At 44.4% G+C, this 13,741-nt stretch overlaps 1 protein-coding gene across 1 annotated transcript; it reads left to right on the forward strand.

Moving 5' to 3' along the window:
• Positions 1 to 300: 300 nt before the first annotated feature.
• On the forward strand, positions 301 to 12,909 carry LOC100604698 (L-lactate dehydrogenase A chain). Its single transcript, XM_003254293.4, has 8 exons — positions 301 to 545; positions 2,728 to 2,877; positions 5,323 to 5,440; positions 6,725 to 6,898; positions 7,924 to 8,097; positions 8,767 to 8,884; positions 10,536 to 10,659; positions 12,177 to 12,909. Exons 2-8 carry the CDS (start codon positions 2,752 to 2,754, stop codon positions 12,339 to 12,341), a joined length of 999 nt encoding a protein of 332 aa, XP_003254341.1. The 5' UTR covers positions 301 to 545; positions 2,728 to 2,751; the 3' UTR covers positions 12,342 to 12,909.
• Positions 12,910 to 13,741: the final 832 nt, after the last annotated feature.

A 13,741-nucleotide genomic window follows, 5' to 3' on the forward strand; every position in this document is an offset into this window, starting at 1 on the left:
CGTGGAGTTTCGGAGGTCACTCGACTTAGGTAAGAACAGACTGACTGACTGCTAGGCATTTTCTTCCTTTCGTTCAACAAATATTTGTGGAGTGCCTATTACGTGCTAGAAGCTGTTTTGGACACTGAGAAACAGGGATGAAGAAGAAACAGATCCAAGCCTTCCTGAGAGTAATCTCCCCAGGTTTCATGGATGAGGAAACTGAAGGTCGTCCTGACTCAGGCTCATGGATCCGACCCGGGCTTCTGTGGCTGGAGGGCAGCACCTTACTTAGATGTCCCAGCGCACGTGGAGCAGTCTGCCGGTCGGTTGTCTGGCTGCGCGCGCCACCCGGGCCTCTCCAGTGCCCCGCCTGGCTCGGCATCCACCCCGCAGCCCGACTCACACGTGGGTTCCCGCACGTCCGCCGGCCCCCCCCGCTGACGTCAGCACAGCTGTTCCACTTAAGGCCCCTCCCGCGGCCAGCTCAGAGTGCTGCAGCCGCTGCCGCCGATTCCGGATCTCATTGCCACGCGCCCCAGACGACCTTCCGACGTGCATTCCCGGTACGGTAGGGCCTTGCGCGCACGGCGCCAGAGGGATGGGCGGGTAGAGCCAACTGCCTCTGGCTCTGCTGGCCTCCGCTGCTGGCGAAGGGGTTCCTGCTCCTGGGAGGTGTAGGAGCCGCTTCCCAGAAGCACAGCCCCGAGACCTCTGGGCGGCGGCCCACACCACGCATGTGTTCGGAGCTCGCCGCGCTCTGCTTTTGCTCTAAGCGGGAACCATGGCTTCTGGCCGCGCTGGGGAACTGAGGAGGTGGCCGCACCCAACCAGGGGTCGAAAGCCCGGGTGGATGCGGAACAAGGATATGATAGGCCTTAAGGGTGGGGGATACCTCTGGGTTCGAAATCGGCGGGTGGTGCAAAAATCGAGGTCCAGTTCCCGGAGCCCATAGAGCCAAAAAAGCCTCAGCTTGTCCGGGGCGGGTTCTTGGAAGCTAGAAAGCAGCTGAGTACCACGCGGCTTGCATTTTTCTCTTGGGGCGCTCGAGAGGTGGGCTCCGTGAGGGCAGCCGCTGCCTGCAGATTATAGGGAGCTCTTTGCGCATTTATTAAGAAGCTACTGGTGTATCTCGGGCTGCGCTAGGCACGGCGCATGCAAAGATGAAGCAGGCAGCATCCCAGCCCTTCCGCACCTCGGACGGTCAGTTGAGTAGGATCCGCCGGTACCAACTCCTCCTTTTAACAAATGGGGAGACCGAAAGCTAGGAGATAGTCAGGGATCTCTAAGTTCCCAGTGAGTAGGCGGCAGAGGTGAGGTGTAGAACTCATTTTTGCATGTCTCTCGCCTCTAGACGCACCCTTCCCTCATCCCATGCCCTCCCACCTCCGTCCCTACATTAAAGGTAGCATTGGATCCCGGGGCCGTTCAGTGAAGCTAGCAGGTGTCCGCAGGAACTCCCTTCCCCCTGCCAGGCTAGAAACCTTACAAGGCTGTCTAGAAATAGCAGTGATTTGTAAGGAGAGACCCGGCTCCAGCTTGGTGACTCTGGGCTGACTGCCTGCCTAGAGGTCCTCTCGGATTTTTGCCCTTTGGAGTGGTGTCAAAACTAGACGTGATACTTTGGGGATGCAGCCTGTGATATTTCTTCCAGCGAATGCAGTGCAGGGTTGGATTAACAGGGTGGAAGGAATTCGAGGGTTCCACCAAGTAGCTATTAACTCTAGGCCTGCAGGCCTTAGGCCTTCTGCAGCTATTTCTACACTCCCTGTACTGAAACTATTTCTTCATACTGGGCCTGACAGGCCTTTGCAACAAGGATCACGGCAGAAGCCACACCGTGCGCCTCCCTCCCGGTTGGTTAACAGGCCCTGGTTTCTAGTATTGCGATTTAGTCTGGCGCTGGCTGCGCGCCAGGCCTGGGAGGCTGCCAGCTAGGCTTCACGTTGCTCGCGTCTGCTTCGGGGCATTCATTAGGTCTGAAGTCTGAATCCCAGCTCCCTCCCTGTCACTCACTGAGCGGCATAGCTCCAGATTGCCTCTGCTTACGGGCGGGCCTTCTCAGGCTTCTGCCTTCTGGCCCGTTGCCCGCTTCCCAATGGCCGGAGGCCGCTAGACTAATCGGCTTCGCCCCTGCCCTCTGTAATGCGCATGCGCACGCGCACAAGTTTCCTGGGCCCGCCCATCTTCCGGACTTGGGCGGGGCGTAAAAGCCGGGCGTTCGGAGGACCCAGCAATTAGTCTGATTTCCGCCCACCTTTCGGAGCGGGGCGGGGAGCCACAAAGCGCGCATGCGCGCGGATCACCGCAGGCTCCTGTGCCTTGGGCTCGAGCTTTGTGGCAGTTAATGGCTTTTCTGCACGTATCTCCGGTTTTTACTGGAGAAGCCTGGCTCTGTCTTTGCTGTAGGAGTCGGAGTAGCTCAGAGTGATCTTGTCTGAGGAAAGGCCAGCCCCACTTGGTGTTAATAAACCGCGATGGGTGAGCCTTCAGGAGGCTATACTTACACCCAAACGTCGATATTCCTTTTGCACGCTAAGGTATGGGCCTTCACTCTTCACAGACCCTGTCATTAGGCCTTTCAACTCTCTTTTGGCAACCATTAGGTTTTCTCCCCTCCCTTTTTAGTCATCTCTTGTGATTTATAGTGGCAAATACCCCCAAAGGAAGTAAAATAGCTTAAAAAAATCTCTTGGTTAATAAATATTAAAGAAGCTGTAGTGACACTAAATGTTTTTCCCCCTATAGATTCCTTTTGGTTCCAAGTCCAATATGGCAACTCTCAAGGATCAGCTGATTCATAATCTTCTAAAGGAGGAACAGACCCCCCAGAATAAGATTACAGTTGTTGGGGTTGGTGCCGTTGGCATGGCCTGTGCCATCAGTATCTTAATGAAGGTAAGTGAGAGTCTACCACACTGGAAGCCCATACCTTGACCGCATCCTCTATCCCCACTCCTACCCTAGAATTGTATTATTACATTTCATATAACAATATTTAGATTTATGCACTCATTCAGATAACTCTCTGTGAAACAAACTTTTGAAATATGATGATACACCAAAAGTGTATCTGAAATTAAAAAGAATCAAAGGTTATCAGGCTGGAGACCCAGTTCCTAAAATTCATTATTCTGTATTAACATGCATGGATTGACTACCAATGAAAAGGAAGGGTCCATGACTTTCAATGAGCCAAAATTCTTTTAAAGTGATTTTTGAATTGAAAATGACACATACATATGGTAAAATTATATGGGAAATCTTAAGTTCTCCCACCCAAACCTCATTGCCCCTGTGCCTTGCATAGCAATTTTGTTATCAATTATGGAGCTAAAATTTAATTAGAAAAAAGAAATTATGAGTAAAGCACTCCTTATTACACTATTGAAATCTGATTTATATTTAAAAGAAATTGAGGCAGCTTACAACATTAAAATGTCTGAGGCGGGGCACAGTGGCTCACACTTGTAATGCCAGCACTTTAGGAGGCCGAGGTAGGCGGATCACGAGGTCAGGAGATGGAGACCGTCCTGGCTAACACGATGAAACCCCATCTCTACTAAAAATACAAAAAATTAGCCGGGCGTGGTGGCACACGTCTATAGTCCCAGCTATTTGGGAGGCTGAGGCAGGAGAATTGCTTGAATCCAGGAGGTGGAGGTTGCAGTGACCCAAGATAGCACCACTCCACTCCAGCCTGGGCGACAGTGAGACTCCATCTCAAAAAAAATCTGAAGTTCAGATGTGGAGTTTCTAATAAAAGTAAAATGATGAATTCTGGGTTCTGAATAGAAATGGATTCAAGTGAGAAGGGACTAAAGACAGAAATGAGCTATGAAAAGGCCTTGTAACCACACATGTGACTCTATATATGTTCTTAGGAAAGGCCACATAATACACCAACTTTTATTCCTTACCCACTAGATGAGAAATTGATGCTGTTTTCCCCGCACCTACAAACCGCCTATGGTTTTTCTGTGATGGCCTCTGGCTCAGGTGCGTGTAAGAAGAGTAACTGACACTCATTATATTGTGGATGATTTAGGGATAGATCTGCAGCTTGAATAACTTTTTTGGTAACGATAGACCACATCCATTTGTATTAAAGCTGTTATTGGTGCTCCTGGCCTGAAATGCACCTATGAACTTTGAGTTGCAACTATAAGGATATTTTTTGCCAGTATTATACACTGCACAAACCTATTTATCCATAACTGTTAGTATTGGTTCATATATGGAATCAACCAGGGAATGGTTCAGATTCCATCTCTGAAAGATGGGCGGAAATCAGACTTTTTAACTTTTTAACTTTTTTTTTTGAGATGGAATCTCGCTTTGTTACCCTGACTGGAGTGCAGTGGCACGATCTTGGCTCACTTGACCTCCTGGGTTCAAGCGATTCTCCTGTCTTAGCCTCCTGAGTAGCTGGGACTACAGGCACACACTGCCACGCCCGGCTAATTTTTGTATTTTTAGTAGAGACAGGCCTTCACCATATTGGCCAGGCTGGTCTTTTTTTTTTTTTTTTTTTTTTTTTTTTCTAAGACGGAGTCTCACCCTGTTGCCCAGGCTAGAGTGCAGTGGCGTGAACTCCACTCACTGCTAGCTCTGCCTCCCGGGTTCCTGCCATTCTCCTGTCTCAGCCTCTCAAGTAGCTGGGACTATAGGCACCCACCACCATGCCCGGCTAAATGTTTGTATTTTTTAGTAGAGATGGGGTTTCACCGTGTTAGCCAAGATGGTCTCAATCTCCTGACCTTGTGATCTGCTGCCTCGGCCTCCCAAAGTGCTGGGATTACAGGCGTGAGCCACCGCGCCTGGCCTGGCCAGGCTGTCTTGAACTCCTGACCTCAAGTGATCTGCCTGCCTCGGCCTCCCAAAGTGTTGGGATTACAGATGTGAGTTACTATGCCTGGCCAGAACATTTCTTACTAATTTCAAGTCTTGATGCTGGTCAATATCACCTAGTTAAATGAATAACAACCTAAAATTGGTGTATAGGATGGAATTTGAGAGAGTAGATAGAGCAGTTTTATATAACTGGAAGTTATTCTAGCAACTGCCAGTCCAGTGTTCTGCTTCTACATCTGCAGTGGTGGAGCTCCCATAGAGCTTGCTTCAGTGGGGAGACAGGGCTGGAGAGAGGGTCAGTGCTATCTACGTATGGAGTAATCTGTAAGTCAGCTTTTGAAATGGGGTGCCCTCTACTTTGAGTATCTCCATACTGTACTAATAAAGTAACAGAACTCTCCTATGCTGGAAATATAGAAATTTTTCATGCTCTTCTAAAAATCTAGAAGTGGCAATTTTCCATTTAACTAAAGATTTGATGTCTTTTAGGACTTGGCAGATGAACTTGCTCTTGTTGATGTCATCGAAGACAAATTGAAGGGAGAGATGATGGATCTCCAACATGGCAGCCTTTTCCTTAGAACACCAAAGATTGTCTCTGGCAAAGGTTGATTTCAACAAGTTTATATTATAATCCATGCTTGACTTAAATTCTTTTTCCAGATGGTCTCCTTTTGTTGCTTAGGGTAGAGTGCAGTTGCACAATTATGGCTCACCACAGCCTTGAACCCCGGGCTCAAGCAATCCTCCTTCCACTTCATTACCCCCTCTCCCTCACAAAGAAACTGGGACTATGGGCCATGCTACCATGCCCGGCTAATTTTTTTACTTTTTGTAGAGATGGGGACTCACTGTGTTGCCCAGGCCTGTCTTGAACCACTGGGCTCAAGTGATCCTCTCTCCTTAGCCTTCCAAAGTACTGGGATTGCAGGTGTGAACCACTGTGCCCCGCCTTAGACTTAAATGCTTTATCAGGCTTGAAATCCTAGCTCTTTAAAGATTTTGTTTTAAATGCAGGGTGCAAGAGCCTGGGAACAATTTCATTTGGGTGCCTGTGAATATCAAAGTTTCAATTTCTAGTAAATGGTTTAAAATAGAAATCCAATTTGTCCATGCTATGGAAACCATCTGAATTAGAATGTAATGAGTAAAGCTTAAACCTTAGGTCTGTATTTAACCACATTGTGTTACTTACTTGCCCCCACATCCTTTCACACACGAAGTTGAGAATAGGGTAAATAAATGAGCCTGTTCAGCTAATATTCTTGGCTTGACCCTTTCACACTTAACAGCACCAGCCAAGAAACCTGAATGTGAGCCCAAATAGTGTCTATTTTGATACCTGAAAATCACTGGCCACCTTGCTGATGGGCAACTCCCTTCATCACTGGCTTAACTCTCTTCTGCCATAGGGTATCTAGAAGCAAAATATGCTTGTTAAGTGTAAAGCTGTCTCTGCTTAAAAACAAGTACCCCTACCACCACCACCACACACACACACGCACACACACACACACACGAGGAACACGAGGAAATTGCCTGTTCCTGGGCTGATAGGACACCAGTTAAGTAGAAACAGGAGTATGGAAGAGTGTGAACGTTGAGCTTGGGGATCAAAAAGTTTGAGGATATGTAAGAAATTAATAGGAGAATCAAATAATAAACTTGATTCCCTCCAGCTCTCCCTAATTGTAGTTACATAAAGTTACAACTTGACCAAAACTAGAATACAAGGAAGGTGTTGACATGCTCTTCCTCCATTTAAGAAGCCATAATGATAAAACTCTAAGAACAAGAAAGGTCTGTGGGGCATTTATGGAACAAATTTTTGCTGCCTAGGTAAAATTTATTCTAAAGGCCTTAATCTGGTCATTATTCCCCTTTTCTCTAGACTATAATGTAACTGCAAACTCCAAGCTGGTCATTATCACGGCTGGGGCACGTCAGCAAGAGGGAGAAAGCCGTCTTAATTTGGTCCAGCGTAACGTGAACATCTTTAAATTCATCATTCCTAATGTTGTAAAATACAGCCCGAACTGCAAGTTGCTTATTGTTTCAAATCCAGGTGAGGCTTTTAACTGCATAAAAATGGACAAGCTATAGTAAAACTGCTAGTATATGATACATATATATATATATCATATATATTTTAAATATTTTCAAATATTATTTAAAAATATATATATTTTTAAATATTTTCAAATATTATTTAAAAATATATATATATTTTGAGGCAGAGTTTTGCTCTTGTTGCCCAGGTTGGAGTGCAGTGGCGCAATCTGGGCTCACTGCAACCTCTGCCTCACGGGTTCAAGCGATTCTCTTGCCTCAGCCTCTCAAGTAGCTGGGATTACAGGCATGTGCCACCATGCTCGGCTAATTTTTGAAGTTTTAGTAGAGAGGGATTTTACCATGTTGCCCAGGCTGGTCTCAACTTCCTGAGCTCAGGTGATCCATCTGCCTCAGCCTCCCGAAGTATTAGGATTACAGGCGTGAGCCATCGTGCCCGGGCCCATAATTGTCTCTTAGTTGATAAACAGTTTATTTTCATAAAACTTAACTATACTTTTTTTTGAGACCACGTCTCACTGTCGCCCAAGCTGGAGGGCAATGGGATGATCATGGCAGCTTTGACCTACTAGGCTCAAGTGATCCTCCTTCCTCAGCCTCTTAAGTAGCTAGGACTACAGGCGTGCACCAATATGCCTGGCTAGTTTTTTAAAGTTTTTTGTAGAGATGGGATTTTGCTATGTTGCACAGGCTGGTCTTGAACTGCTGGCCTCAGGCAGTCCTCCCACCTCAGCCTCCCAAAGTGTTGAGATTACAGGTGTGAGTTGTCATGCCCAGCCAAAACTACTTTTTGAATACTTAATGGACTTGATATACATAGTGTAGAGGCTTAAAAATATTAACAAAATTATTGGTTAGCCATGATCAATATCAAGATCCTTACAAAGCCATATATCTGGAGTAGCCTATCATTATCTAATGATCACCTAGTATCTGCTTAAGTGTTTTCTTCATAGTAGGGATATCTTTTTTGTGTGTGGGGAGGGGATAATGGGTGATTTTTATTTTCTCCTTTCATAGTGGATATCTTGACCTACGTGGCTTGGAAGATAAGTGGTTTTCCCAAAAACCGTGTTATTGGAAGTGGTTGCAATCTGGATTCAGCCCGATTCCGTTACCTGATGGGGGAAAGGCTGGGAGTTCACCCATTAAGCTGTCATGGGTGGGTCCTTGGGGAACATGGAGATTCCAGTGGTAAGCATAAGTTATTTTCTTTTTGTTTTTGAAAAGATTATATAAAAAGTCGATGGGCATTGTATTATTCAATTAGAGCCTAATCACATATCCATTCAGTAGGATAGAATGGTTTCCCGAAATCTAGCATTTTGTATAATTATATGTTAAGAATTGTTAAGATTGTTGCCATTTTATATGGCATTTTATGGCGAGGGGGACGGGGAATGAAATTTCTCTTCTTACCATGGATATCTTAAGACTGTAGTTCTTAGGATGACTTCAGTCATTTAATATCACAGCTGTTTATACCTGACTTGTACTGCCTGGCCCTGAAAAGGTCAGCAAATCCAAATGGAGTGCACAAAAGTTATATTATTATCACAGTTGAAAAATGTTATGATTAGGTTCTGTATGCTAAGAAAACCCCCCTTATGTTCTCATACTATCTTTATATTTCAAATATGCATGGGTTAAACATTTCAGTTGGCCAGAGAAACAGGTTAGAATACAGTGAAAATTCTTAGTTTTATATAATGTAAGTAAATGAAAATCTAATCTAAAAGTGAGTAATGACTACATTAGTAGTCTTGACCATCTACCAAAAAGATAAGAGAGTTAGGAAAATGAATCACAATTACTAATCTGTTGGTACATGAAAATAAATGTAGTCTGTACTATTTATTTTAGTGCCTGTGTGGAGTGGAATGAATGTTGCTGGTGTCTCTCTGAAGACTCTGCACCCAGATTTAGGGACTGATAAAGATAAGGAACAGTGGAAAGAGGTTCACAAGCAGGTGGTTGAGAGGTAATGAATCTTTTAATTTGGCAACACAGAGTATTAACATTTACTATTTTTATTTAAAAGGTTAAAATTGTAATAGCATTTGCATTTGAGATCTTTTTGTTAGAGGGAAAACTTGTGTGGTGTTTTTGTTTGGTTTTGTTTGAGACAGAATCTTGCCCTTTCGTACAGGCTGCAGTGCAGTGGCGCAATCTTGGCTCACTGCAACCTCTGCCTCCCGGGTTCAGGCGATTCTCCTGCCTCAGCCTCCTGGGTAGCTGGGACTACAGGCATGTGCCACCACGCCCAGCTAATTTTTTTGTATTTTTAGTAGAGATGGGGTTTCACCATGTTAGCCAAAAAAAAAAGAGTGTGCCTCACCTTGCAAGGCCCAGGCCCTAGGATCACTTGAGCTCAGGAGTTCAAGACCAGCCTGGGCAACAGGGCAAAACCCTGTCTCTACAATAAATATATAAATTAGCCAGGCATGGTGGTGAGCACCTGTGGTCCTAGCTACTTGAGAGGCTGAGGCAGGAGGATTGCCTGAGCCTGGGAGGTCAAGGCTGCAGTGAAGCGAGATCCTGCCACTGCACTCCAGCCTGCTAGCCTGGGTGACAGAGTAAGAGCCTCTCTCAAAGGAAAAAAAAAATTATTGAAATAGGGAAGCTTTCAACTTGGTGGCATTATTTACCTTTGTGGTCCTGTGTGGACCTCAGGTCTATAGAAGTAAAAAATGAATCATAGCTGGGCGCGGTGGCTTACATTTGTAATCCCAGCACTTTGGGAGGCCGAGGCAGGCGGATCACGAGGTCAGGAGATCGAGACCATCCGGGCTAACACGGTGAAACCCCATCTCTACTAAAAATACAAAAAATTAGCTGGGCGTGGTGGCAGGCACCTGTAGTCCCAGCTACTCGGGAGGCTGAGGCAGGAGAATGGCGTGAACCCAGGAGGTGGAGCTTGCAGTGAGCTGAGATCACACCACTGCACTCCAGCCTGGGCGACAGAGCAAGACTCCGTCTCAAAAAAAAAAAAAAAGAAATGAATCATAATCTTTAGTTCATAACATATTCTTGTGATTGGTCAAGCAAGGCTCTCTTGTTTGTATTTGTTTAATTAAATAAAACCTGTGAACCCAACACTCAGCTCAAGAAAGAAACACTGACAATATCTGTCAAATAACATTGTTGAATCAGAATTTAGTATTCTGCTGGTGTTTGGAAATAAGTGGATTCTGTGTTCTTCCCCCAGCTATCCCTCTGTCCCCCTCACGCTCCCACTTGAGATAATCCTAAGTTAAGAATGCTATGTTATCTTGGATTTCTTTTTAAAATTCAATATTATATTTTTAAGAATTATCCAATTTTTTTTACAAGTAGCTATAGTTTATTTTTTGATAGCTGTGTAATATTCCATTGTATCAGTATACCATGATTTATCCATTCTTCTGTTGGAGGACATTGGAAAGATTGTCATGTTTTTGCTGTTACTAACAGTACTATTAATGAATATCCCTGTACACAATATCCTAGCATACATGTGCAAGGGTTATTCTTGGTATAATGCAACATTGTGGCATTATTTATTGTAAAACGTGTGTTAATGAAAACTTTGTTTTTCTTTCTTTCTCCCACCCTGTCTTTTCTGCCCTTACCTATGGTTTCCTATCATACAGTGCTTATGAGGTGATCAAACTAAAAGGCTACACATCCTGGGCCATTGGACTCTCTGTAGCAGATTTGGCAGAGAGTATAATGAAGAATCTTAGGCGGGTGCACCCAGTTTCCACCATGATTAAGGTAGGTCTGTGTAGTGATACACTGTATTTGAATGCTTTCTCCTGGCTTTTTAGAAAAGATTCTTCTGAGAAAGATTAATACAAGTCTTCCATTACTGACTTAAGTGAAATAAATTAATGTGCCCACAGCTTTCCTTTTTTGAAAGAAATGGTTGAGCTTTAGGATTAATGTCCACTAGGCCTGTTCAACACATAGATACTTGATAATTTGACTACAAAAAAGTCTCGTTCAATTATGCTGAGGTAGGTGGAAGACTATAAAAGAAATAAACTATTTTTCCATTGGGGAAAATAGAAATTATATTCAAGTTAGCGTTATGTTACTATTTTTAATGACTTTCTTTTATACTATTCATTAAATCATAACTGAACACCTGGAAAGGAATTTCTACTTATCAAAGTTTTTTATTTTTTTGAGACAGTCTCCCTCTGTCACCCAGGCTGCAGTACAGTGGCCGATCTTGGCTCACTGCAACCTCTGCCTCCCAGGTTCAAGCGATTCTTCTGCCTCAGCCTCCTGAGTAGCTGGGACTACAGGTGCGTGCCACCACACCCGGCTAATTTTTGTATTTTTAGTACAGACGGAGTTTCACCAGATTTGCCAGGCTGGTCTCGAACTCCTGATCTTGTGATCCACCCACCTCGGCCTCCCTGAATGCTGGGATTGCAGGTGTGAGCCACCGCACCCGGCCTCAAGTTGTATTTTAAAATCTTCATAATTAGGCCACACACAGTGACTGACAGCTGTAATGCCAGCACTTTGGAAGGCCAAGGGCAGGAGAATCGCTTGAGCCCAGGTGTTTGAGACCACCCTAGGCAGTATAGTGAGATCTTTGTTAAAAAAAAAAAAAGGCTATGTGTGGCAGCTGATGCCTGTAATCCCAGCACTTTGGGAGGCCAAGGGGTGGATCACCTGAGGTCAGTAGTTCAAGACCAGCCTGACCAACGTGGTGAAACCCTGTCTCTACTAAAAATACAAAATTAGCCAGGCGTGGTGGCAGGTGCCTGTAATCCCAGCTACTTGGGAGGCTGAGGCAGAAGAATCACTTGAACCCAGGAGGTAGAGGTTGCAGTGAGCCGAGATCACACCATTGCACTACAGCCTGGGCAACAAGAGTGAAACTCCATCTCAAAAAAAAAAAAAAAAAAAAGCAGCTGGGCTCTGTGGCTCATGCCTGTAATCCCAGCACTTTGGGAGGCCAAGAGGTAGATCACCTGAGGTCAAGAATTTGAGACCAACCTGGCCAACATGGTGAAACCCTGTCTGTACTAAAAATACAAAAATTAGCCAAGTGTGGTGGCACACGCCTGTAGTCCCAGAAGGCTGAAGCAGGAGAATCACTTGAACCCTGGAGGTGGAGGTTGCAGTGAGCTGAGATTGTGCCAATGCACTCCAGCCTGGGCGACAGAGCGAGACTCTGCCTTAAAAAAAAAAAAAGCTTTATAGAGACTGTAAGTCTTGGGAAACCCTGGAATGCATAGACAAAATGTAAGATTTTTTTTTCATTTCATCTTCAGGGTCTTTATGGAATAAAGGATGATGTCTTCCTTAGTGTTCCTTGCATTTTGGGACAGAATGGAATCTCAGACCTTGTGAAGGTGACTCTGACTTCTGAGGAAGAGGCCCGTTTGAAGAAGAGTGCAGATACACTTTGGGGGATCCAAAAGGAGCTGCAATTTTAAAGTCTTCTGATGTCATATCATTTCACTGTCTAGGCTACAACAGGATTCTAGTTGGAGGTTGTGCATGTTGTCCTTTTTATCTGATCTGTGATTAAAGCAGTAATATTTTAAGATGGACTGGGAAAAACATCAACTCCTGAAGTTAGAAATAGGAATGGTTTGTAAAATCCACAGCTATATCGTGATGCTGGATGGTGTTAATCGTGTGTAGTCCTAAACTGGTTAGTGTGAAATAGTTCTGCCACCTCTGACACACCACTGCCAATGCTGTACGTGCTGCATTTGCCCCTTGAGCCAGGTGGATGTTTACCGTGTGTTATATAACTTCCTGGCTCCTTCACTGAACATGCCTAGTCCAACATTTTTTCCCAATCAGTCACATCCTGGGATCCAGTGTGTAAATCCAATATCATATGTCTTGTGCATAATTCTTCCAAAGGATCTTATTTTGTGAACTATATCAGTAGTGTACATTACCATATAACGTAAAAAGATCTCCATATAAACAATGCAACCAACTATCCAAGTGTTATACCAACTAAAACCCCCAATAAACCTTGAACAGTGACTACTTTGGTTAATTCATTATATTAAGATATATATAAAGTCATAAAGCTGCTAGTTATTATATTAATTTGGAAACAGGCTATTCTTGGGCAACCCTGCAACGATTTTTTCTAAAAGGGATATTATTGACTAATAGCAGAGGATGTAATAGTCAACTGAGTTGTATTGGTACCACTTCCATTATAAGTCCCAAAGTATTATATATTTGATAATAATGCTAATCATAATTGGAAAGTAACATTCTATATGTAAATGTAAAATTTATTTGCCAACTGAATATAGCCAATGATAGTGTGTCACTATAGGGAACACAGATTTTTGAGATCTTTTGCCATCTGGAAGCCGGTAACAATTAAAAACAATTTCAAGGCCAGGTGCCGTGGCTCATGCCTATAATCCCAGCACTTTGGGAAGCCCAGGTGGGCTGATCACTTGAGGCCAGGAATTAGGGACCAGCCTGGCCAACACAGCAAAACCCCATCTGTTAAAAACAAGTAACCTTGGTGGATGTCTACTCAAGTTTTCTGTACATTTTTCTGAAAATACAACTGTGACCCTTATCCAGGCCTGAAAACCATACTTGTAAAGGTTAACTGAACAACATTATTGTCATTCCCAACTCCAGGATCTTTTCCCAAAGATTCTTTCCTGAGAGCTACTTAAGGGAAGGAATTATCTTAAAGCCTGGTTGTCCAACCTTTTGCTTTCCCTGAGCCACATTGGAAGAAGAGAATTGTCTTGGGCCACACATTAAATACACTAACACGTGCCAGGTGTGGTGGCTCACACCTATAATCCCAGCACTTGGGGAGGCTGAGGCGGGTGGATCAGGA

The sequence above is a fragment of the Nomascus leucogenys genome, chromosome 15, assembly GCF_006542625.1.
Source record: "Nomascus leucogenys isolate Asia chromosome 15, Asia_NLE_v1, whole genome shotgun sequence".
In the NCBI taxonomy this organism is placed as follows: Eukaryota; Metazoa; Chordata; class Mammalia; order Primates; family Hylobatidae; genus Nomascus; species Nomascus leucogenys.